Below are 22,934 nucleotides of genomic sequence, written 5' to 3' on the forward strand. Positions count from 1 at the left end.
TAACAAGGAGCGAACACTTTAAAATCTGCATTAAATAAATTTCCAGTATAAGTCACACAGCAAAATCAAAGCCACCAAGCCTTGAATGAATATAACTTTCACAAAATATGCACGAATGCACCCAGACACATGCATCCCTCTGCATAGTTCTATCACTATGGATCAATCCCCACTTACATATCTTGCCTTCGAAAGGATCAGTACTATCCTGTTTGAATAAAACTCAGAACCTGTTTGAATCATTATTTAGAAAAGCCTTCATCTGTTCAGCAACTTTCTAGAATAAATCTTTCAGAATATTCTTCCAAAGAATACCATAATGTATATGGTACATAAAGAAATACTCGTGTACATAAGAATCACTGGAGGCAATTTGAACCCCATTAATTCCTATTGTCAAATAGCAAACTAAGGGTTGCAAATAATGGCATTAGATTCAATCAGCTAATGAGATCAATCCATGTCCATGTCAGGTTGACCACCCTGTCTACGCTTTAGAGAACTGGAGTTTGTGAGGCCACTGGCAGAAGAGCTTCCTTGTGATGAAGACTCAGATGCCAAATCTTGCAAAGGCACATCCTTAAAACTACCATTTTCCCGAGCAGCTGAGCCAAAATTACCATTACCAGATGTCCCAACCTTGCTCCCCTCATCAGCAAGCCGCTTTAGAAGGCCCATGACAGTTGGAAGAAACTTGGTTGATAATTGCAGGATGCCAGAAACCTGCCGCATTTTAAATGATGAAACATCATGCAGAATTACTAGATTTAAATCAAGTAGATAAAACCAAAACATGATGACTATAATAGGAATATAGTATATTTCTCATAATGTCCATGTTAAATTGGCAAATCAATCATAGGCCAAACATCCTTTGATTGAGAAGAGAAAGAAAAAAAACTTACAACACCATGCTGAAATATGCCTGGAATGTCTAGCTGTACCCATAGGGCTTTGACCAACAGGAAAATCACAAACAGAACGCCAAGATAAAGCGGATTCCTGTCAACAGAATGTGATGGGGATGATATCAACACAGCATATGCATGCAAATGAGAATTAACATAATCATAATCCTGAGTAAATATTTCTTCCAGTGAAATGCCTGATTATTACCTCAGAAGAGTCATGAACTCATTAAATCCAAGAACTAGCATAGCAACTATTGCCCAAGGTGGTGGCAAAAATGCAGAACTACGCCTGCTAGCTTCCTGAGTAACTCCAATATTTGCTTATATCATTAATATGTTCTAAAGATGCATATTGATTTTTTTAAGAAGAAACTAGATCATTATCCAAGGAATCTACTAGAAAACAACCAACTTCCAGAATCTCACAGGATTGATAATGATTCTGTAAAAACCAACAGTTCTTTGAGAAAAAACCAGAAATGGAAGAAAATTATTATATTAATAGTAAAATAGATGAAAGACCCTGTTTATAAATGTCTCCATTAATCTTGAGGTAGAATTTTAATTCGACAGTATTCCTAGATAGTGGCAAAATATGAGATTACGTCTCAAATCAGACATTATGCAACAAAAATATAATATCCAGCAGCAAATCATCGTGACAAAATAAAAGGTTACAAACACAAAGACATCCGAAACGCTGATCAGATAAAAATAGAAAGAAAAGTGCACGATGATGACAATCAGGAAAATTTAAGAAACACATCTCTACTTTGTAATGAAGCATTACGTGTAAAAATTAAAATTGATTTTCATTGTGAGCAAGTATAAACCAAGGATAATAACTCAGATCACTTTAAGACCACCATCTCATTTGAGACAGAAAAAATATGAAATCATAAGCAACCATAGTTACCAGGTTCAAAAAAAATGATTTGTTCTAGAGGTCAAAAAAATTGGAAATCAGAAATTTTTGAAAGAAATCAGTAAAATTTACATAGTAATTGAAAAGACTGGACAAAATTGGACAAATCCAATGGGTCCAAAAAATCCAGCCTATATAGGCAAAATTGCTCAAACATAAACATCCAGTAACGAAGCTCACAAATTGTGACCAAAAAGAGATATGCTAGAAATGCAGCATGCATGTATCAGAATAAGAAACATTTGGACTATGAAGAGAGTTAGATGAAAAGATCCCCAGAAAGCGGAGAAAAGCACATTGTGTAGATTCAAGAAGACAACAAAAAAAGTAAGATCCATAAAATGTCTGTTGCCTATACAGTAAAGAGTTACTCCATTTATATAGACTGATTCTTTTACTAAAACATAATAAGCCTTCAAACAATTAGGACACTAAACTGCCAACCTTTCGAAAAGACGTCTCAAATAGAGTAGACTTAAGGCATTAACACAGTGAAGAATTACTATATAATACACTGATTCTTTTACTAAATAGTAATTAGCCTTTAAAGGTTCAGAATAATAAACTGACAACCTTTTGGAAAAACATCTCAAATAAAGTAGACTTGAAGGCAGTACAGGTATAATAGAAACTCACCTGAGCAACAATAGCCTGACCCACTGTGTATTCTGTCTCTGTCTTAAATTGTCTCCATAGAGACTTACATTGTACTGGTGTAATTAATGTATCAGAAGGAGAAACCTGAAAGCAGAAAAAAAACAAGTTTTTTGTACCTGTTTACATGGATAAAGAGAGGAGTGGAGAGCAAATAGTCAAAAAATTAAACCACGTGACATAAATCCAAGACTACATGTACCTCATCCCAAGTGCTTGAAGCAAGAGGGGTCAATGTACTAGAAATGCTTCTCTCCTGGATAGCACTAGATTTATCACTGCTTTCTAGTAGAGAAGTTGACAGAACATGTTCAATTTTATCTGTTTTCTCCTCCAGACGTAAGGCAGCCATAACAGAAAGAAGCTTCAGAGACTGCAAACACAAACAAAATAATTCTTATGATAATGATTTTTGTAACACATGTATAATACTGCTTACAAACATTAAATAAACAATCACAGAGAATAGCAATACCCTGGATCGAGCATCCTTTGTAATAGCTCGGATGTCTTCTTTGGCAGTCCAGACCCTTGGCATTGATTCAGAATCTTGACTAAACACATTTGAAAACCTGTAAAGCATTGAGGAAGTAACTGATTAGTCCATCCAAGTTAAAGGAACAATAATGATAACTAAAGAGAAGTTGATTTGGAAGGTGATGTACCTCTCCTTCATACGAATCAGCACTTGCCCAGCTTCCTCCCTGGCCTTCTTATCAACCACACTCCTTGCATAATTTCTCAAATTGAAAATCATCTTATTAGCAGTCTTCTCATCCATTTCAAATCCACTTATGGCAGATGAAAAATCTGTTATTGCTGCATCAGTTTCACGGCTGAGGAGCTTTCTGATGGATGGCCAAGTTTCTTTGGAAGCAGCATCAAGGAGAGATGCCACTGGCTCAGCAAGGTTATCACTAAGACGCTTCTGTAACACCAGGATAAACAATAAGTTGTACTATACATACAATAGGAATCAATTTTTTGTTAAGGGTGCTCTTCTTTAACAATTAACTAAGAGCCAGACATTATGGGGTGTATCTCAGCTCTCACAACTTCTGAAAAAATAGTAATTCCACCTCAAAGTTTGATGTAATTTCTGCCAGCTTTGCATCACGCACAGAAGCTGCATGTGTGTCAATATCTCGACGTAGTTTTTCCCTGGTTTTCGATGAGTCCCATGTTGCTTGAGAAACAGTTGCATCTGAAATTTACAAATAAGTGTAAACACCAAAGAAAATGCAGGACTCCTTTAAAAAATCAACAATGATAAAACATCAAATACATTTATAAAGTAATCTCAATTTCACCGTCACATTGGTAGGCCTTTACTAGATTGAACAATGTTCAAAATAGCATTAAAAATTGAATTTGGAAAAGTACAGAAGGGAAAATGACAATTGGGACACATGGCAAATCCAAGAGGTTTCTTGGATTTAACTCATCTAAATTTACCCCACAATGTATAGAGGTCGTATAAACCCTTTTAGAGGCATCTTCAAGTCTCCATGATGAATGGATAAGTTTATTGCATGTGAAGCTTAGTACATCTATGTGACAAGAGAAACTGTAACTCAGAAGCTTCCAAATTAACATACCTATGCATCCTTGATCAAATTCTGCCAAGGAAGCATTTGTACAATTTCGAACTACTACTTGGAAACCTTCCCCTTCCTTAAGAGCCAGATCGAGCTCATCCTTGAACATATTTAAAGATTTGGAGCGGAGATGTCCCAACGTGGCTTGATAAGCAGGAAATACAAGCTTCAAAAGAAATAAGTTTTGTGACTGTTAATTCAAGTGAAGAGAGAAAAACTGAATAGAGACAATTCTATATGGCACCCAAAAGCAATAACAACATTTTTTCTCAATGAAGACAATTCTGATGGTAATTCCCCCGCAGAAGGGAATTTCAAAATTAATTCTTCCCCTTATAATTACATTAAACAAGAAAACAAATTATCACAACTCACATCCAATGATTTAGACATCAAAAACTGGCGCTTCGCTGTTCTTACACTCTCTTCAAAATAAGCAGCTTCCATATCATATCTGCAAATACAGTCTCGTCATTGAAAAAAATTCTTACTCATTTTTCACAGAATCAATAAAATTGTGAGAAATTGTAAATCTAAAAAATAAATGGCAGTGAATTCAAAACTTCAACTATATATCATAATATATTCCTTCATCATTTTTATTTTCTTCTTATTTGCTGCCATAACTGCTCAACTAGATTGTCACTCAAATTAAAAGGGTTTCAAAGTCAGACAGCTATCCAGCATTCAAAATGTTTATAGCTTCAGTACTGATTTATAGTTTCCTCAGCTTTTGCGTTATGAAATGAAAAACATTCTAATGGTATAGTATAGTCCCAGACCAAAATTAAGGTTAGTATAACATATGATAAAGCTGTAGATTTTTTTTAAGATTAATAAACACAGAGACAGCATGGCACATATCATTTATCATGAGGCCAGATACAATTTATATATTTGCAAAGCTCCAACAAAAGCTTAAGAAACTTGATAGCTTTACTTAGCAACTTTTCAATTTTCAATTCAAACTCATAAATTTATTCACTTTTCCAAGTTATGCTATTATAACTGCAAACTTCTTTGGTATACCATATAACCTCATTTCATTCCAAAAATCTAAAAATTAGAATAGTTTTATTTAAAAAAATTACAAAGTTTTGATTTTCAAATTTATCCACGTCTTTTTCAAATTTTGGTGTTATTACTGAAAACTACAAAATTACAAATACTTAGATCAAGAAAGCTACCACTTAACGTATTTCCATCACAAAGTCTCATAGGTTAAAAATATCATATTCAAAAAAATACTTGGATCAAGAAACGTCTCACTTAACATATTTTCAAGACAAAGTCTTATAATTTTAGAATACAATGCTAAACCCAAATTCCTTTAATTCAATTTCACAGTCTGCATATGAATAACAAAAACCATGAAGTGTGTAGATGCAAAACATACATAACTTGATTAGATAGAGAGATTCTCTTTTTCATGTTCTTGGACAAACACCTCCTTGTCAAAAACCATGTGGCTTGCCAAACTATTGAAATTAGATTGGTAGCTATTTTCTGCAAATGGAAGCATGCATAAATGATTTGTAGGCTCAGGATGGAGATCCATCATCATTGGAATGAGGGAAAATGTTTCCCAGGAACTATCCCACTTTGACAGCTTTTAATTGCCTAAAATACTTAATAATATGATTCTAAGTTGGGCCAACAATTTCTAATTTTAAGTGCAACTTAATAATATTATAAATTCATGTGTTTAAACACTAGTATTAAAATAAAAAGTATTTTCAAATACTTGGAGGGAAATTTAAATCCAAGAGCCCGATTTGGAAAGGTATATCAAGAGGCGCCTAGCTTCATTTCATTATCAAGATTTCATTTGGCATTTTAATTGTGAGCTTGTGTTTGACTTTGCTTCCAAGGACAAAAAACCCTTGGCTGTTTTTCTGAGCTCTATAAGGACAAAAACCCTCTTGGATTTCTACCTTAGAAGCAAGGACGGAAACCCTTATCTCTAGCATTGTGAACTTATTTGGAGTTTGTGCACATTTTTTCAGGTTTGGCGATAGATATTTGCAAGCAAGTCATAGATTGCTGGTTTTCAGAGTAGATTGAAGCTGTCCAACATTAGTTCTCAAACTAGAGTGCCACCCGCTGGAGAATATTCTACATCATAATCAACAGATTACAGGGTGTTAACACTGTTGGATTGTTATTTATACTTGCTGCTGCTGTAGATGTATGAATTGCTGATTAATGTGATATCTGTGAGCCATGCCAGCCTACCATCCAACCACAGGCATGTTATCTTCTGCACTTCATTAGAGGTGGACCAATTGAGATCACAAAGAGGTCAGAGAAGAATAAAGGATTCCAAACAGCAGTTTGCAAGCTTCCACATACAGTTCACACCATTCAGAACATTATTTCATGGTTTGAGCACTGAGTGGCCTCCTGCAGTCACAATCCATAGCCAATACAGCAGTTTGGGAAGTGTGCTGAAGGGGTTATACTTCAATGACCCTGACATAGGAGGCAATGCTGCATGTTTCACCACACAATTCAGATCTAACATGAGTTGATTTTAGGTGTATAGTGAATGTCATAACAGCATACAGAGCTTAATCATTAATTGCTGTCCTAGCGGCATCCTAGTACATATATTGTAAGTGCAGATTGAGATTGTGTAATAAGGATTGCAGACTTATATTACTGCAGATTGTGTAGGGATGCTCATCATCTAAGGTATTATTCCAGTTTGCTGTCCAAGGTACTTAAATCTGAGCATTGTATGAGCTTTCATATTGCCTAATTTCCAGAGTCAAAAGTGTTATTTACATCAGCAACAATATTTCTGGTTATGAACAATTCAAATAGAGCTGGTGATCTATGCAGAGTTTATTTGATCTGAATATTAAATTGAAATATCCAAGTATTGAAGCTGTTATCAATACCAAAAGAAGTTTACATTAGTAATTATCTTTCAATTCAGCTGGCAGTAGTTTTGGCTCTTCTTTTCAAATTCAGAAAATACATTAAAAATATCATAAAACTATAAAGATACAAACTGGGGTCATTACAGACAAGCACAAGTGAAAATGCAAATTGGTTTGGAGAACTTTCTAAAGTTCTTTTTTTAAGGAGAATATGAGGCCCTAATTTCATATAGCAGTGAATACGCACATAATTCTGCTCTCCAAACTACAGAACAGAGACCCCTTCAAAAATGTGTTTCAGGACTTCCACTGCTTCTAAAGCTTCACTACCACAATTACAAGAAACCAATGACAGAGAGACTAAACAAGCGATTGTCTGACAGCTGCTTTTGGAAATTGAGAATATGATAACTAAAAAAATGTCAAAAAAGTTTGCTATGGCATTTTCTGACTGTAAAATGAATTTAGAGGGCACATTGAACCCTTAGAAACATATTTCACAAGTAATAAACTACCTAGCTGCTTTTAGTTACAAGAATATCATACAATAAGTGTTAAAAGAAGATGCACAAGAAACCAGTGATAATGTCGAGAGATTCAAATGAACTGCTGCTCAGACAAGTATGGAAAGGAAAATCTTAAGTATGTACTGACCAAATTCATTGAGTTAGATTAAAAGCTTACTCTGATAAATAATTTTCTAAAATGGAGCTTAGTTTCTTCCCAAATGATGGTACCGGCCCCACTTGTACAGCTTCCTCCAGCTCTTGCCAACCCTGGACAAAACTACCACAAATCAAGGGAAAGCTCTGCAAACGGGACTTTTCCCACTAGTAATTAACCACTCACTAAGTACCTGATCAGATGTCAAGTTGGCAAGTTTTTCATTTGCTATTTCCTCGCAACGAACAGTTGCAACCATCACCTGTAACAGACTATTAATATCTGGTAACAACTCCAGTAAATCTAGAAACATAAAAACAGCACATTGAAAACAATTGCATATAAAAATCATGCTAAATACCTTATGTGCAGGCAGATCAAGATCTTTATTCTCTCTAATAACTTTCCAGATTTGTTGTGAACTGAAAAAAAAAGCTGAGGCAGGAACAGCTCCCCTTCTGTCACCAGCAAGTCCACCAGGTGCAATGGAGTTGAAAAACCGTTGTCTTAGCATTGCAACCTATATAAAAGCAAAGTGTGCTATTATTTCTTTTCGAGATTTTTTGGAAAACAACTATACCACAGTAAAAACCCATTTCAAGTGCAATTCATCGGTGCTGCTATGAAAACAAATGTTGAGATAAATTATTGTTAAAATCATGACTGGCCATTTTACTGCTGGACTGTTCTTTCTCACAGTCTTGCCCACCTGAATTTTCCAAGAAATGATATGTTATTTTCAGAATCTTCAAGATTAGATGTTAGAGAGTACAGCTGCAAGGGTTCAGTTACCAATGGAATGGTTCTTGTTTCAGTACACTTCTTGTTCAGGGTATCATTTTCTTTGGTGAAAACATGACAAGGAGGACAATGAACACAAAATAGCACCTAAATTAAAAGCCACGCGAAATTTGTGGTTTTCCAAAGTTAAAAAGTGGACATGATCAACTTCTTAAGTGTGACCTCAGAGAAAGAAACAAAGCTGTGAGTAGCTGTGAGTAAAGAAAAAATGAAATATGATGGATATTATATAAGTCATCTCAGTTGAATACTAATTTCAAAACCGATGGCATGCAAATGACAAATCTAAATGTCTTTTCACTTCCTAGTTCTGATACTAAAATAAATGACTTTTTCATAGCATTCAGACACATCATCCAATGAATTAGACACCTTCTCATCTGTGAAGTTGCCAACATGGATTCTTAGCAACAAATGTGACTATTGACCACAGAACTAAATTTATTTCATGATAGTGCAGCTATTAACATTTTTTTTGGTTATTTTAAACCAAGTGTTGACTGTACAATACAAACTAACCAGCCAAACATCTCTTCTGGTTCCACCATAAAAACATCACTAAATTCAGTTTCACTATTCAGTTACACTAAAAAAAGCAGATCATCCTTTTTTCAGCAAATTTATTACAATTCTACTATTGCAGTTATGGCAGACGTACCTGCTCTCTGAACTGCTCTTCCTTCTCTTCATAACTGGACAAAGCTGTCACGTCTACCTATTTTATCGAAAAAGACATGCAGGCATCCAAAGTAATAAGTCATCTAGAAGGAATAAGCCATCGGGTGAAGAAATAATATTTTAGTTCAGACCAAATTAACTGGTTATCAAATGACCTACTTACATTGAAGAATTCGCTTAGTGGAGTTTCTCTATGCATAGGAGGCTTAGGAACAGAATCCCATATCTGCAAAAAGGTATATTGATCAATACAAAGTCCTAAAATACCTACACAATTCCAGGAAAAGAAGTAAAAGAAATGAATAATGAGACTTGCCTTCTGAATATCTTCTCGAAGAACGGGCTCCAGAACTTCTAAAGGAGTCTACTCAAAAGCCATAATCATTGACTCAGAAATAATACACAAATAGTGGAACCATGACAATTCTTTAGCTTTGTGACCTTCAAATTTTCATAAAAGAAATATGGTAATCATCCTTAGTACCTTGGTCTTATCTCGTATAACGAATAATAATGTTGTCTTCCGAGGACTGAAAAGACGCATCATAACCTGTTGGCCAAACAGATAAGTAAATTACAAAAGGACGAGAATTTACTAAGACGAATTTCACCAAAAGCATCACTGTGCAAAGGATACCTGGAATACAGTTTTAAGGAGTGGCTTGTTTGCAGCCTGTTCTCGGCCAATATCATGACACCACCTAAATAGCAAACAATCCATTTACAAAATTCTGAACTAATGGCATGGAAAATTAGAAAACACACATTTTCATTTTCCCATAATTCAATGTAGCATGCAATCATAACCAAAAAAACAAACAATATGAAGATGCTCACATACATGTTTATTAACACTATGTCTGAAACAGCCAAAGCAAAAAGAGCACTCTGTTTCTCAAATGTAGTATCATCCTGACATCAAATAGCAACAAAAAATACTGATTAGCATATCATACAGAAGAAAGGGCACAAACTATCAAAATGAATGCTATAAGTTTAGTTTTAGGATTCCACCAAAATATATGTTATTTCTTTTGAGAACTAAATAAATAGGAATAAAAATTTCACCCATATATATTTCATTTCAAGTGACAAAAAAATAAAACATATGAATGAAAAATGCAACTAACTTTCCAATATTGGCAAATTTGAAAGGCGTGCCATAAATTTTTCAGGATTTATTGGCATTCAAAGAAATTAAAATACGAATGTAATGCACATACAAGTCAAATAGGATCAAACAGTCAACTCAAAAGGAAAAGAAAAATATTCCAATGCTTGCTCTTAAGTGGAAGCAGCTCAGATAAATATCTTTCATGCAGAACTGAATGTGTAGAAATTATATTAAGTTTACTGTTAGTGTCATTACAACCAAAATCTTGAAACATTGAGTAGGACCTGAAACAATTTATCAGGTGCTCTGAGAAACTATAGGGAAAAAATAATCTTATAGAAACCCTAACGCATTGAATAACCTGTCTATACTGTTTGCTAGGTTCCATGTCCTAAATGTCATAATTTTTTGTAGAGAATACCTGAAGAAAGTTAAGTAATGTTTAAGCCAGAATACTAGAGGATACTAGAATTACTCTGAGAGGAACCAACCTAACTGTGAGTAAAATAGAAAATGAAATAATTTCTTATAAAGGAGACAACCCTTACCTCTCCTCTTTCTCTCCCATCAGTACCTTCCAGATCCATAACTAGTGTACAAGGATCAATACCAGCTGCCTCCGCCAACCAGATACCTTGTGTGGTTTGTGTCCTGCATCAGAAAAGACAATGGAGTCATAAACCTTGGATCCTCTACTACGTCACAAAACAAACCAAGAACTATCTGAAAAATAAAAACAATGTAGGAGCCAGAAGGTCACCTTCCCTTAAATGCATCCATCTCTCTGAAATTTGTTCGGAATAAATTATTCAATAGTGTACTCTTTCCTGCCCATATGTTAGACAAGTTTAGGTAAATTGAAACTACTGTAAGAAGAAATTCTCATTTGTATAACTGAAATTCACATGCCATTGCATCAATCTATTAGAGGTGAATATCCAAAGATTTTTCTTTTGAAGCATATCATGATTTATATCATATACTGTGCAGAGTTACTTGTCAATATTTGTTATTTGAACTTTAGCTTGCATTAAAACATAAAGAACCAAAAACATAGAAAAGCTTGCAGACAATCATGCTCACAAAATCTTCCATATTTATATTATTGCTTAGTCTTCTATAAAGATGGCACGTGCATACTCAGGGCCAAAATGTTGACTGCAAGGGTGTAAGCCAACATTTATTGCCAAATAATTTTGTATTTTATCAGGGTTTTTTTGGTCATTTTGATTAGTAAGTTATTAACCTCAGATTCCACTCTCTTATTAATCTTCTTTGTGAGAATATTTTAAACTTTGTTAAAATCAAGCAAAATGTCAACTTGATCACACTAAAGAAAATTGGTCATTCTAAGAAATGACGAAAAATGTCTGACTCTTCAAAGTAAAATCTCCTTCTCTGGACCTGGAGCTTTATCTCTCATGGCTATATATAATATTTAGACTACATAACATTATCTTAACTGGAAGTTTAGGGTTTACCCAGTTTTTGAGTATCTGCACCCTAGTTAGTTTGATTACAATTTTTAGCTCTCAACTTGTAGCTTGATGCCTTTTTGTCTGTTATGAGGTTGGAGCACTTTTTGGATCCCATATGCAACTTTTATAACTTCTACTTTTGAGTCCCATTCTGTTACTCTGGTCACAGACTCGGACATTGACAAAAAAAAATTATTTCCAACTTCTAGTTTATGAGTTACCCTAATCAATATCTTCCTAAAAACTTCACAAGTTTATGCAACATATTCTAGAATCATATAATTTAAAAACTAACAGCAGCACTTATGCAAATCATAATTAAAGTTTAAACAGATATAAATACTCAGTACTCAATCCAATCAATTGCATCCACCCATGCGAAGTAACATAAGAACAAAGCATAAATTAGATAAATAAAAAAGAAATAATGAAGGTCCACTACAATGCAGAAGAGGAGAAACTTGACATTTAAATACAAGTGTGGGCCTCAGCTTCATCATCATTCAGCATAATTGGTAAAGGTAAAATTGTGTACCACTGCTCTGGGGACCCATGATAGAAACCACAGCATATGAAAGTCCCCGATCTGACAACTTCACAGTCTTCATGAAAGTATCAAGACCAGCCGCATTAAAGTTTCCTTCTCCATCAATAAGATGAGTAGAACAACACTCATCCATGCCCATACCTGTAAAATAAGTAGTACACAGATGTTTGAACAGAAACTCATATAGTGCATATTTTAACGAAATATCTCCTTCTCAGTATAAAATAATTTTACCTAATATTGTAATTGAGTTGTTGCATAAGAAAATGTAAACAGGTTTGGAAATATGCTTTTAATTTTTGAGCTACTTACATCCTAAGGATGCCTACGTATGAACAAAATGAAACATGCAGTATTTCCTTTTTAGGGCAATCCAAGTTCATTTATGGATTTGGGATTACTTATTGCAAGCCTAAAATACTGGGGCTGTAATTCATACAAAGTGCCTGAAATGCAACTACAGAAAGTGAAAATGACAATAGCAGTATCATAACAACAGTAAGACTTTGAAGCTGGCAACCCTTGTTCTTTGAGGTCACAGGTGCCTAACAAATACAAAAGGTTGATTTTGAAATGTTGAGGCTCATTGCCCGAAAGCTAAACCACATGCCCGAGGTAGAAACCTCAGTTGTAGAGAGACTCTCCATTAGAGGAGGTCACCAGTTTGATGGATTCAAATACCCTGATGATTACACATAATTGCAGGAAGGGTTGTGTCAACTATGCAAAGAGTATATGCCCAGTAGCCTAACCTCTGAGAACCAACTAAAGACATTAACTTTTTACAGTCCATAATATTGGATATAGAATATTTCTGGATTTAACTCTGAATACTTTTTCCATCAACGTTTCATATCACACTTTGTGATCAAACATCAGGGTATAGAGAGCAAGAGAAGAGAATCTAAAATAGTAAATTGTAGAGCACAACTAGTTAAGTAGAGGGAGTGAGGTGATGCGGGAACCAAGAGATTAACAGGGTTAAAAAATGGAAGATACTATTTTAAAAGTCAACACAAATAGTATAAAATTGAAAAGAGAGAGACTACACAATCTACAATCCGAGTACCAAACCGAGAAAGCTTGCCCTACCAAGTCGAGTACTGACTCAAGGTCACCCAAGATAGCTCTCAACCATCTTTATGAATTAATGTTATTAAAGGGCATAAACACATAACCCCGGTGACAAGTGATCGAAAAGATTAAACAACACAGACTGCCGAAGAGCAAAATCAAATTAGATCATCAAATAGAAATCAAGGGTTGGATCATGCAGAAGCCAGTTTCAATTAAATTTTCAGCAAATCAATCCACTTCTGTACATATCTCAGTAAGGCCAAAGTCTTTCAATTACTATCCTCCAATAATTCGAAACAAAGTCTTTCCTCCAGAGCTGAAATCTTTAAAAAAATATTACCTCATACCTTAAACTCAATAAAGAATACTTCATTCCCATGGATTGTTTCAAAAAACTGAGTTTGACAAACGCTACAATCCTAAATCATGCAATAAAATCACATAAATAGATCCTTTTAGCTAATTCTTTGCTCCTACAGCTCCTCTCAGCTTTTATGGGAGCTAATTTAACATTTTTTTCCCTTAAATATAAAGATCCGACAAGTAATATGCTCTTTGACCGCTTGAAATGAAATAACACAGATGCTTAGATTGATTGCTAGTAAACAATGGGGATAAGATCTTATTGAACTCACCGATCAAGCCTTCTATGTATAAATAAGTCGAATCAGCTAAAAACCCACCAAACTGGGCAAAAAATCCACCAAACTGGACAAAAAATAGCTCGATGGAAAGTTCAAAACCTCAGTAAAACGATCCTCTGATTAAACACACCGATTTGTAGAAAACTCAAAGAGCAATCGCCTCAGGTTATCAGTGCTCCTCACCGAATGGCTGATAATAGATATACAGATATGATCCCTTCGACTTTCATTTTCTGTGTATTAAATTTTTCAAAAGCGAAAGCAAATTGGGTACTTTACCAATAAATTATTAAAAAAATACTTTTTACAACATAATATAGTAAAACAAAATTGTTTATGTTGGCTAGTTATTATTATTGTTTGAGACATTAAATATGAAGTGAAATGTCACAAATAGCATTGGATTTCAACATACAAAGATTTAATATTAATTTTTATATAAGTTAGATTTTCACAGTTTTTAAATTATGTGATGATTTATTGAAAGTATTTTCTGGTTTATTAGTTAAAATTTTAAAAATCTATAATAGGAAGAAGAATTAATTTTAATAAAGAATTTTAACAAAGAATTTATCATCTTAATAATAATATAATCTATTTAAATATTATATATTATTAAAATTTTAAAAATAGGTTGATAATTTTTAGACATTTACTTTGAAGACTTATGATAGTAGTAGTAGATATAAATTTACTACAATTCATAAAGAGTATTTCTATCTTGATTAATAAAAGAAATAATTTATTGGGGCGTAGTGTCATGGTTAAGTCACATTGTTGGTGTAGTGGTCAACAAGGTTCAAACCTTCATTGGGCTATTGTGCTCGCAAGCTTTATGCCTTCACTAAGTTGTTCTACTTGCAAGTTTGAAGGGTTTGAACTTGTGACCTCTTACAACTTTGGTTGCGCATTACCAAGCTAAAAATAAATAAATAAAAGACATTTGTTAAATCTTAATAATATATACATTAAAAGACTTCACAAATTTTACTTTTTTTTTAACAAAAATGTCATAGAATTTTGAACTTAAATTTAAGTATTTTATGAATAATTGTTATATTAATTTTTTAATTAAAAAAAATACACTATAAAAAAAGAGATTAGTGATAAAAAAAATAGACTCAAAGTTTAAGTTGACTAAACCCAAACAATCCAATGAAAAAACCACTTAAAGAATGAGACATATACCATGAGAGAAAAAACCTAATACATCAACCAAACTAGAACCATCAAATCATTTAAATCACAAGAAGCAAAACTTCTAAGGTTTTACTCAGACATTCAGATCCAAGGATCTAATTTGTATTACTATGTTTTCAACTACAAGGAGCTAGACCAATAGTCTTTTGGATACCATTACACTACAGATTTTGCATCTACAACAAAGAAATATAGCTAGAAGGACTCTTCTACAGGAACTCCTCAAATTCAGATGTTTTTGAACTTTTCATTATCATGTTTTCATTGGATTGGATGTATTCCTTATCTTGTTAGGTGACATCAGTGAATTGTATTATTGTTTGGTGGACATTCTTTATTATTGTAATTCATAGTCAATTTTTCTAATATGAATTAAAAAAAATTAAAACTAAAATCATCAATTAATTAATTTCACATATCACTTTTCAATAAAATAATAATAATACATAAATACCTTAAAAACTAAAATTACTATAAAACTAATATCAAGTCAAGGGAAGATGAGCAAATACAATTTATTTGATTTTCGTTTTTTTTTCAAATAAAAAATACTAGTGTTTATCGGATGGACTTTACCCTAAAATAGGATAGGCTCATATACCAAGTATATAAAGATCAAAATATTTTTTTTTTTAAATACTAAAAAATATAGTTAGGTCTAATTTTTATTAAACCTTTGGTCGGGAAGATGCAACCTTAAGAAAAACTCTGTAGTCGACACGTGATCATATATTTTAATGCAATAAAAATATATAAATATAAATTTAGAATTAAATAAAAGAATATAATATTGATGGTATGCATTTTGGATTCGGAGAGAATTTCTTTATGTTTGTGCTTTGTCTTTTACACCGACCATGACTCATCGTGGGGCCCATTAACGCCACCCCACCTTTATTTTTTGAGCTTTTTTCCGCTCTGACCACAGACCTTGGTACTTTTTTTCATTTTTCTTAATCTTGCCAAAGTGTGAGAGTTGAGACTAATGGGGCTGCTGTTCCTTAACTACACATGGACCCACCACTGGACCCAGTTAATGGAATTTACTTGGGAATATTATCAAGTACTCTAATTATTTTGGTTTTAAACTATCATTTGGGTCATGTCTTCAACATCTTATCACTATTAGTTAGGTATTCTCTTGAAATAAGCAATGAAAAAATTTACAATAAGGGGGGTGGAGAAGATTTAGTAGTAATGTTGTTCAATTGTTATATATTTTAAGTTTTTTAGTTAGGTATTCTTTATTATATAGGTGGGGAGAGGATTGAGTAGTTGTGTATATTTTTTATTGAAAGATAGCGTTTTTAGGAGGCATTTTTAGACATACTGATGAGCACATCATTGTTAATGTTCGTCTGAGGTTTTTTCCAGGTTGAATCAACTGTCATTTTCAAGGAGACGTGAGTGGTTTCCTTCTGCTGTAAGCTCTTCTGTTGCACTTGTTTCCTCACTCATTTTGTAATGAGTACTTTTGTAGTTAAGCTGGCATTTGGAGATGCTCCAACTCTCTTTTTTTCATCTCTGTTAGCTCTGTAATGTTGCACTCTTTCTTTGTTTTGTGTTACAGCAGTGTTTTGGTGTTGTAATCAACGATTGTATGTAATATTTTATCTCTTTTTCCAATAAAAAAAAGTTTTTGAATGTGAGTTGAATTTTTTTATAAATAATATGTTTTTTTATGTGTGAGTTAAGAGTTTAAATTGTTGTTTAGGGTTTTAGGCGTTAATAATATAGTAACATTAGTTAGTTTAAAGTTGTTGTTTAGGGTTTTGGGTGTTTATAATATGGTAATATTAGTTAGTTTAAAGTAGTTGTTCAAAGTTTTGGGTGTTAATAATATTGTAATATTAGTTAGTTTAAAGTTGTTTAGGATTTTGGGTGTTAATAATACGACAATATTTATCTAAGCAAGCTAAACGATTGTGTGCGAGTTTTTTTATCAACATTTCGGATCACACTCTGTGATCCATCATAAGATGAATAGGGGCACAAAAAGTAAAAAAATTATTAATTTGCATTAAATTGTTATATTACTAATCATATTATGAATCACAAGATTAAATCACTATATAAATTATGAATATATAAATTCAGATCATCTTATGAATCACTATATATTAAAACATTGTATAAATTATGAATATATAAATTCAGATCGTCTTTTAAATCACTCTATAAATTATGAAAGTTGATACATATCCATACTTAACTTTATAAACAATAAATAAAAACCCAACCATAACTATTCAAGCGCATTTATTTACTGTTTTTTTTTCCTTTTCATATGTTATTTAATTTGAATTGACCTTTTTACCAAACTATAATGGTTACTTACTTGTACCATGGGTAATTGTTTGAATGATCTCAAAAGCTAAAGGGATTAATTGTCTATCATAATGAGCTTTCAATTGGGTGGGTTTGTAAATATTAGGTTAGACTTTAAATAAAGTGATACCTACTCTTTTTGAGTGACCTCCACTTTACGAAATGGGAATTATACTTTTATGCCATTTGATTTTACATACTTAAGGCCTTATGTTGATATTGTTGACTACTAAAAGTGGGGCATAATTAGTGGAGATTGGGAGAGACATAGGTTTCTTAACAAAAGGAAAAGTTTAAGTGGAGTCACTTGGAAGACTATGCCTCCAAAAACAACATTCAAAATTGATGGAATAGAATATAGAATTTAATGTGAAATAGAATGTCAACTAGGATATATAATGCAACCTATTATATAATTTGTATTATATAAAATGAGAAACGAATGTAAGCTAAGATGTATAATTTAGTGCATAATAGTTTTTAAGTTGAAATAAGCATAAAAAAATCTTTTTATGGTGATTAAGAAACATAGTTAAATTATTGTTATTTATTTAAAATATAAATAATTAATTTAAAGGTTGTAAAAAATATTATTTATGGTCTTGATTTTCAAATTTATATGAATGGGTTATATGAATGGGTTATTGAATATTAACAATGAATATTAACAGAGCAAGGATTCTGTGGAAACCATTCTGGATACCGCCCGCAATTGCACCCTTGAGTTCTTCAATTTTCAGAAGTGGGTGGTGGAAAACATTACTAGCATGCAAGGTAAACAGAGGGAGTTGGAAGTTAAGATCAACAAGCTGATCAACATGTCTGACTCTGGGAAGCAGCACGAGGAGATGAAGAATAGTGAAGCGGAGGAAGAAATGGAAATGGAAGACTGGCTGGAGAAAGACTTGATTAAAGGCGACTTGAAACATATGGAGGACGTCATTAAAATACTGAAGGAATAGGTGGAGGAGGATAAGGACAATGTCAATGCCCAAATGGCTAGAAATGAGAAAGCCCTGAAAAGCCTTATGGATCATAGCCTCCAGGTTCTAAAAGTCTCCTCCCAGAACATGAACGCGCTGGTGAATCATCTGGAAAAGAAAACCCAGGAGAAGAACCTGGTTGTTATTGAAGATGCTCCTACTTCCAGCCCAAGCCACCAGACCCCTAGGCGCAGAACCAGGCAGACTACGACGGAGAAGGAAATGAAGATGAAAGAAAGCTAGACTGCTCAGGAAAATACTGATTTGAGGGAAGCGGCAAAGGCTATGATGCTTTTGGTACAGGATGCAGAAGAAACCATGAAGAATTTCTAAATTTTGTTTTTTGCTAGGCTTGGGCCCAACTTCTTGTTGGCCTTTTGCTATCCTTTCCTATGTTGCTGGTCTTTTTGCTAGTGTTTTGCCGTTGTTGTATTTTGTTGCTTTCTTGAATATCTTTCTTATGTATCTGGGTTTCGAGTCCCTTAAAACCTGTTTTTAATTAATAAAAAATAATCTATTTTGAAATTTACTCTTGTGCTTGTGGATTCTTTAAGTGATATTTGATTGTGTGGAGGACTGAAATACCATATTTTGAAATCTTTAGGCATGGAGATGATTTGTCACATTGGAATGCACCCTTTGGAAGATTAGTGTAGCAAGCCCTATTCTTACTGCAACAATCGAAACACCCCAAGGTTTGGGTGACTTAAAGGTTGATGTGAATATCCAGAGAGAGTTAGTTCCATTGGTGCATCACCTAGAATTAATTGTTGTTGCAATGAAAAAGGGATAGAATTGAATCTAAAATTGAATAAATCAAAGAGGTGATACCCAAAAAATTAAATGAATTTGTACCTATTGAAGCGTACACAATATGACTAAAAGGAAAAAAATATTATGGTTGACTCAAAATCTCACAAATTTGCATGTATTCTATAGAAAGGTTTTGATTCTATGATAATTTTTAAAAGGAATAATTTTCACAATTGATCTTTAACATAAAACCTTGAAGAGAAACATACTATATGATCTATGAATCAAGTTACTACTACATAAAAGGAAAGAGAAACAAGATATAAGTCAAGGATATATAAATGTTATCAAAAGACAAAATCAATCATTTCACAACATGCACAAGAATACATCTTGAATGGGAAAAAAATGGCTTCCTTTATTGAGCAAAAGACGTTACATAGTAAAAAAAAGTCTATACAATATAATGATTCTAAAGATAAAAATAAAAACCTATTCAAATATTTGATAGTTGATCAATCCTCGTGTCCTCTATTTATAATGAGATTCCCATTTTATACAATGTTGGGAGATCCACTTTTGACAACAAAAATGAAACCACATGGCCACAAGAGGAGGTGCTCAACTTGGATCTCAATGAATAATCCTTTACATGCAACCTCATGTAAGAATTAGGAGTTTATGTTAGCATACCACTTGTTATGCTTAACTTTTGTAATTTATTGGAGATACTCACAACTAATCTTAACCTAGAACTAATATTTTCCCATGCAACTAGAGATTGAAATTGAAGATACACCTCTAGCTGGTGCAAAAATGGCATATTAAAAGATTCAAAATTGAAGATCCCTTCTAATGGTGGAAAAACATGAGGGCTTCACTTAGCAAACCTGGTTTATATCACGTGTGTTCATGGCATACTAAAGAATCCCCCTATTTTCAAAAAATATTGCACAAAACTCCTTTTTTTCCACCCCCTCCCAATACACAACCTGAATTAAAAGCCCCCTATTTTCACAAAAATTGCATTTTTTCATAACCCGGATTAAAAACCCCCCTATTTTCACCATGGGCAATATATTGTACCCTCATTTTTGGGATATTAAACCCCCCAGTATGAACGAACATGATATGATATTGTCTAACTAATGAAGCCCCCGTGTGGAAAAATGACATGTTCTAGGTCAAAAACATGTTATTTCAAAGCCTATCAATGGGGTATCAAGCTCGATCATCTTGTCATGCCAAAAGAAAGCATTAAATTTGTTGCAACATCTTAAACATTAATATTGGCACTTAGATCTGATTTGTATGCACTTAAACATTAATATTGGCACTCTAACATCATATATGCAATTGAATTGCATAAATTTAAAGGTTAATTTCACAAAAATCCTAATTTATTCTTTTTAAATTAACTTGTGGGTTGCATAATTTTTCAACTGTATTTTCAGATCTAATTGCAATGACATGTTATATTAAGATTTAGATGCATCTAGTGTTCAATATCATAATTCATATTGTTTATTTCATTTGTTAATCAATCATTTTACAAAGAGATTGGTTTGCTTGATCATAGTTTATATTTTTAATCAATATTTCCCTCTTTATGCATGAGTTTTGTCACCATACATTATTCCAATGAGAAGAAGTTATAAACTTAGGCTTCCCAAGGCTTAAACACCAAGGATATGGAGCCTTAGTTGACTAACTGCTACTTCTAATCCAACAAATGACATAGCTAATATGAAATATCCCCATTCACCTCATACTTCTCATGATGAGGATGAATCACTAACTAGGGTCACTATTGACCAATTAGAGAATATTGATAATGAGTTTGAAAATATTCAATAATGGATGGATCAACAATACCTAGATAGTGAGGCAATCCCCTTGATGGACGAATTGAAAAGAATGGGGCAAAGTGATAAGATAGGTGTGTATTTTCTATGTGGCCTTGCTCATATTAATGCTAGTAGATTTACACAATCCATCAAATTGTATGCGTGTTGCTTCTAGATTTGATTGTGTAAGTGGTTTTTGCATCAATATTTTAGATCACACTCTATGATCCATCATCAAGATGAGGTATAGATCAAAAGGAGAAAAGTGATCTTATCTCATCCTAATGATGGATAATGGAGTCATCTAAAATGTTGATGCAAAAAACACTTACACAATCGAATCCAAAGCAGCACACATACTTGCTCATATTGTTGAGACCAATATTATGACAGTCAAAAGTCTATTGAAGTCCTTGGTTACTCTCAACCTACTAGCCAAGTTAACCATTCCATTCCTATGTCTGCATCATTGCCTAGTGTGCCCACATTCACATCTTCTATCATAACCACTTCCACACAAAATGTTAATCCTATGCATGTTAGTCGTGGGGCAATTCTATTCATCAATATTCTTAAATACCTCCATCTATCAGTCTTCCATTCATTTCACAACCATCTCCCATACCAACATACCATAATATTCCCCCTCCTTATTCTCAACCTCCACTTACTTGTAACAATATTACTCCTCCATCACAATCCAATATGTCCAATTCCAATCCATCCACCGAAGCAACTAGATCAATAATCTCACTCAAACTATTTAATCCTCACAACACCAATTGGCTTCTTTAAATTCAATCCAAATTCAATATTCCCAGATTTGATGTAGTGAACCCACTATTTGATGAGAGTGTTCATGTGATTCCTCCTAATCGTATGGAAACTCCCCAATTGGAGTTATACAATGGAAAAGGTGACCCCTTGACTCATGTGAAGAATTTTCAAAACTTATGTAGTGTTTTATCTCATGATCAAAGACTCGCATAAAAATTCTTTACTCAAAACTTTAGAGATAAATCCTTGCAATGGTATTGTTCTTTGTCTCCTTGTTCTATTACTTCTTTTCAATAATTGGCTAATGATTCCATTCAACAATTTTAAAATTACATTGGTCCTAAGATTACTTTGACTTATTGATTCATTGTAAGAAAGCAGTCAAAGAAAAAGTGACTGATTTTATTGGTAGATATACACTTTTGCATTCACAAATTGCTTATTATGTGTTAGGTCATGATATTCAAAGAATTTTTATTTCTGATTTACAAAAGGATATTATAGATAAACTTCTATTTTCTGAGTTTACTTCTTTTATGCAATTGTGTGCAGTTTTTCATAATTATTAGCTTCAAGTGAGTCAATTTGAATCATCCTCTTCGATGGCTCTAGTTGATAAGAATGAGAGTGCCCAACAATCATTTGTGAAGTTCAAACACAACAAAGGTTTTATTGAGATAAATGATAACATAAACACTCAAGTGGTAGCCACAATACCAAATGCGGTCCCTTTATCCAAATACTTTAAAAAATAATTAAATCCTCTTTTGGAGTCTTTGCATAGTATAATGTTGAGGTTTCAATGAATGCTAAAGTGTTGCAACTTCCTCCCATCAAACCAATTGACCATTCTAAACCACTGTCAACTTCCCACATTGATCCTAAAGCTTTTTGTCAATATCATCGTCAACCAGGTCATGACACTAAGAATTGCTACTAGTTGATGAATAAGATTCAAGACTTTATTGATAACAATAATATATTCGTAGTTTGTGTGAATGAAAAAGGGAATAAGTTTGTATCTCCTCCTAACCAAAACCTCCAAATCTTCACCAATTTGGTGCCTTATCA

General features: G+C 33.3%; 1 protein-coding gene across 2 annotated transcripts; it reads right to left on the reverse strand.

The window, feature by feature from the left end:
* LOC131041951 (protein ROOT HAIR DEFECTIVE 3) lies at positions 1 to 14,236 on the reverse strand. Of its 2 annotated transcripts, none has more exons than XM_057975230.2 (23): positions 13,967 to 14,236; positions 12,243 to 12,395; positions 10,990 to 11,056; positions 10,778 to 10,880; positions 9,957 to 10,027; positions 9,753 to 9,816; positions 9,600 to 9,665; positions 9,432 to 9,479; positions 9,279 to 9,341; positions 9,096 to 9,152; positions 7,998 to 8,156; positions 7,830 to 7,898; positions 7,658 to 7,749; positions 4,464 to 4,542; positions 4,089 to 4,254; positions 3,570 to 3,694; positions 3,156 to 3,418; positions 2,966 to 3,062; positions 2,693 to 2,863; positions 2,473 to 2,577; positions 1,117 to 1,211; positions 906 to 1,002; positions 1 to 723 (listed from the first exon to the last, which is right to left on the reverse strand). In XM_057975230.2, the coding sequence occupies exons 2-23, from the start codon at positions 12,391 to 12,393 to the stop codon at positions 454 to 456; spliced, it is 2,478 nt and encodes an 825-aa protein (XP_057831213.2). In that variant the 5' UTR covers positions 12,394 to 12,395; positions 13,967 to 14,236; the 3' UTR covers positions 1 to 453. The 2 variants fall into 2 exon arrangements, with proteins under 2 accessions (XP_057831213.2, XP_057831214.2); XM_057975231.2 differs by lacking the exon at positions 13,967 to 14,236 and adding an exon at positions 13,679 to 13,822.
* Positions 14,237 to 22,934: the final 8,698 nt, after the last annotated feature.

Source organism: Cryptomeria japonica, chromosome 1 (genome assembly GCF_030272615.1).
Source record: "Cryptomeria japonica chromosome 1, Sugi_1.0, whole genome shotgun sequence".
In the NCBI taxonomy this organism is placed as follows: Eukaryota; Viridiplantae; Streptophyta; class Pinopsida; order Cupressales; family Cupressaceae; genus Cryptomeria; species Cryptomeria japonica.

Bases quoted from the DNA above. Each gene is read 5' to 3' on its own strand.
- LOC131041951 (XM_057975230.2), bottom strand. From the start codon at position 12,393: ATGGGCATGGATGAGTGTTGTTCTACTCATCTTATTGATGGAGAAGGA. The intron at 9,666-9,752 runs GTATCCTTTGCA...TTTGGCCAACAG, and splicing joins TCCTTAAAACTGTATTCCAG to GTTATGATGCGTCTTTTCAG. The intron at 4,255-4,463 runs GTGAGTTGTGAT...TTTCTTTTGAAG, and splicing joins TGATGTCTAAATCATTGGAT to CTTGTATTTCCTGCTTATCA.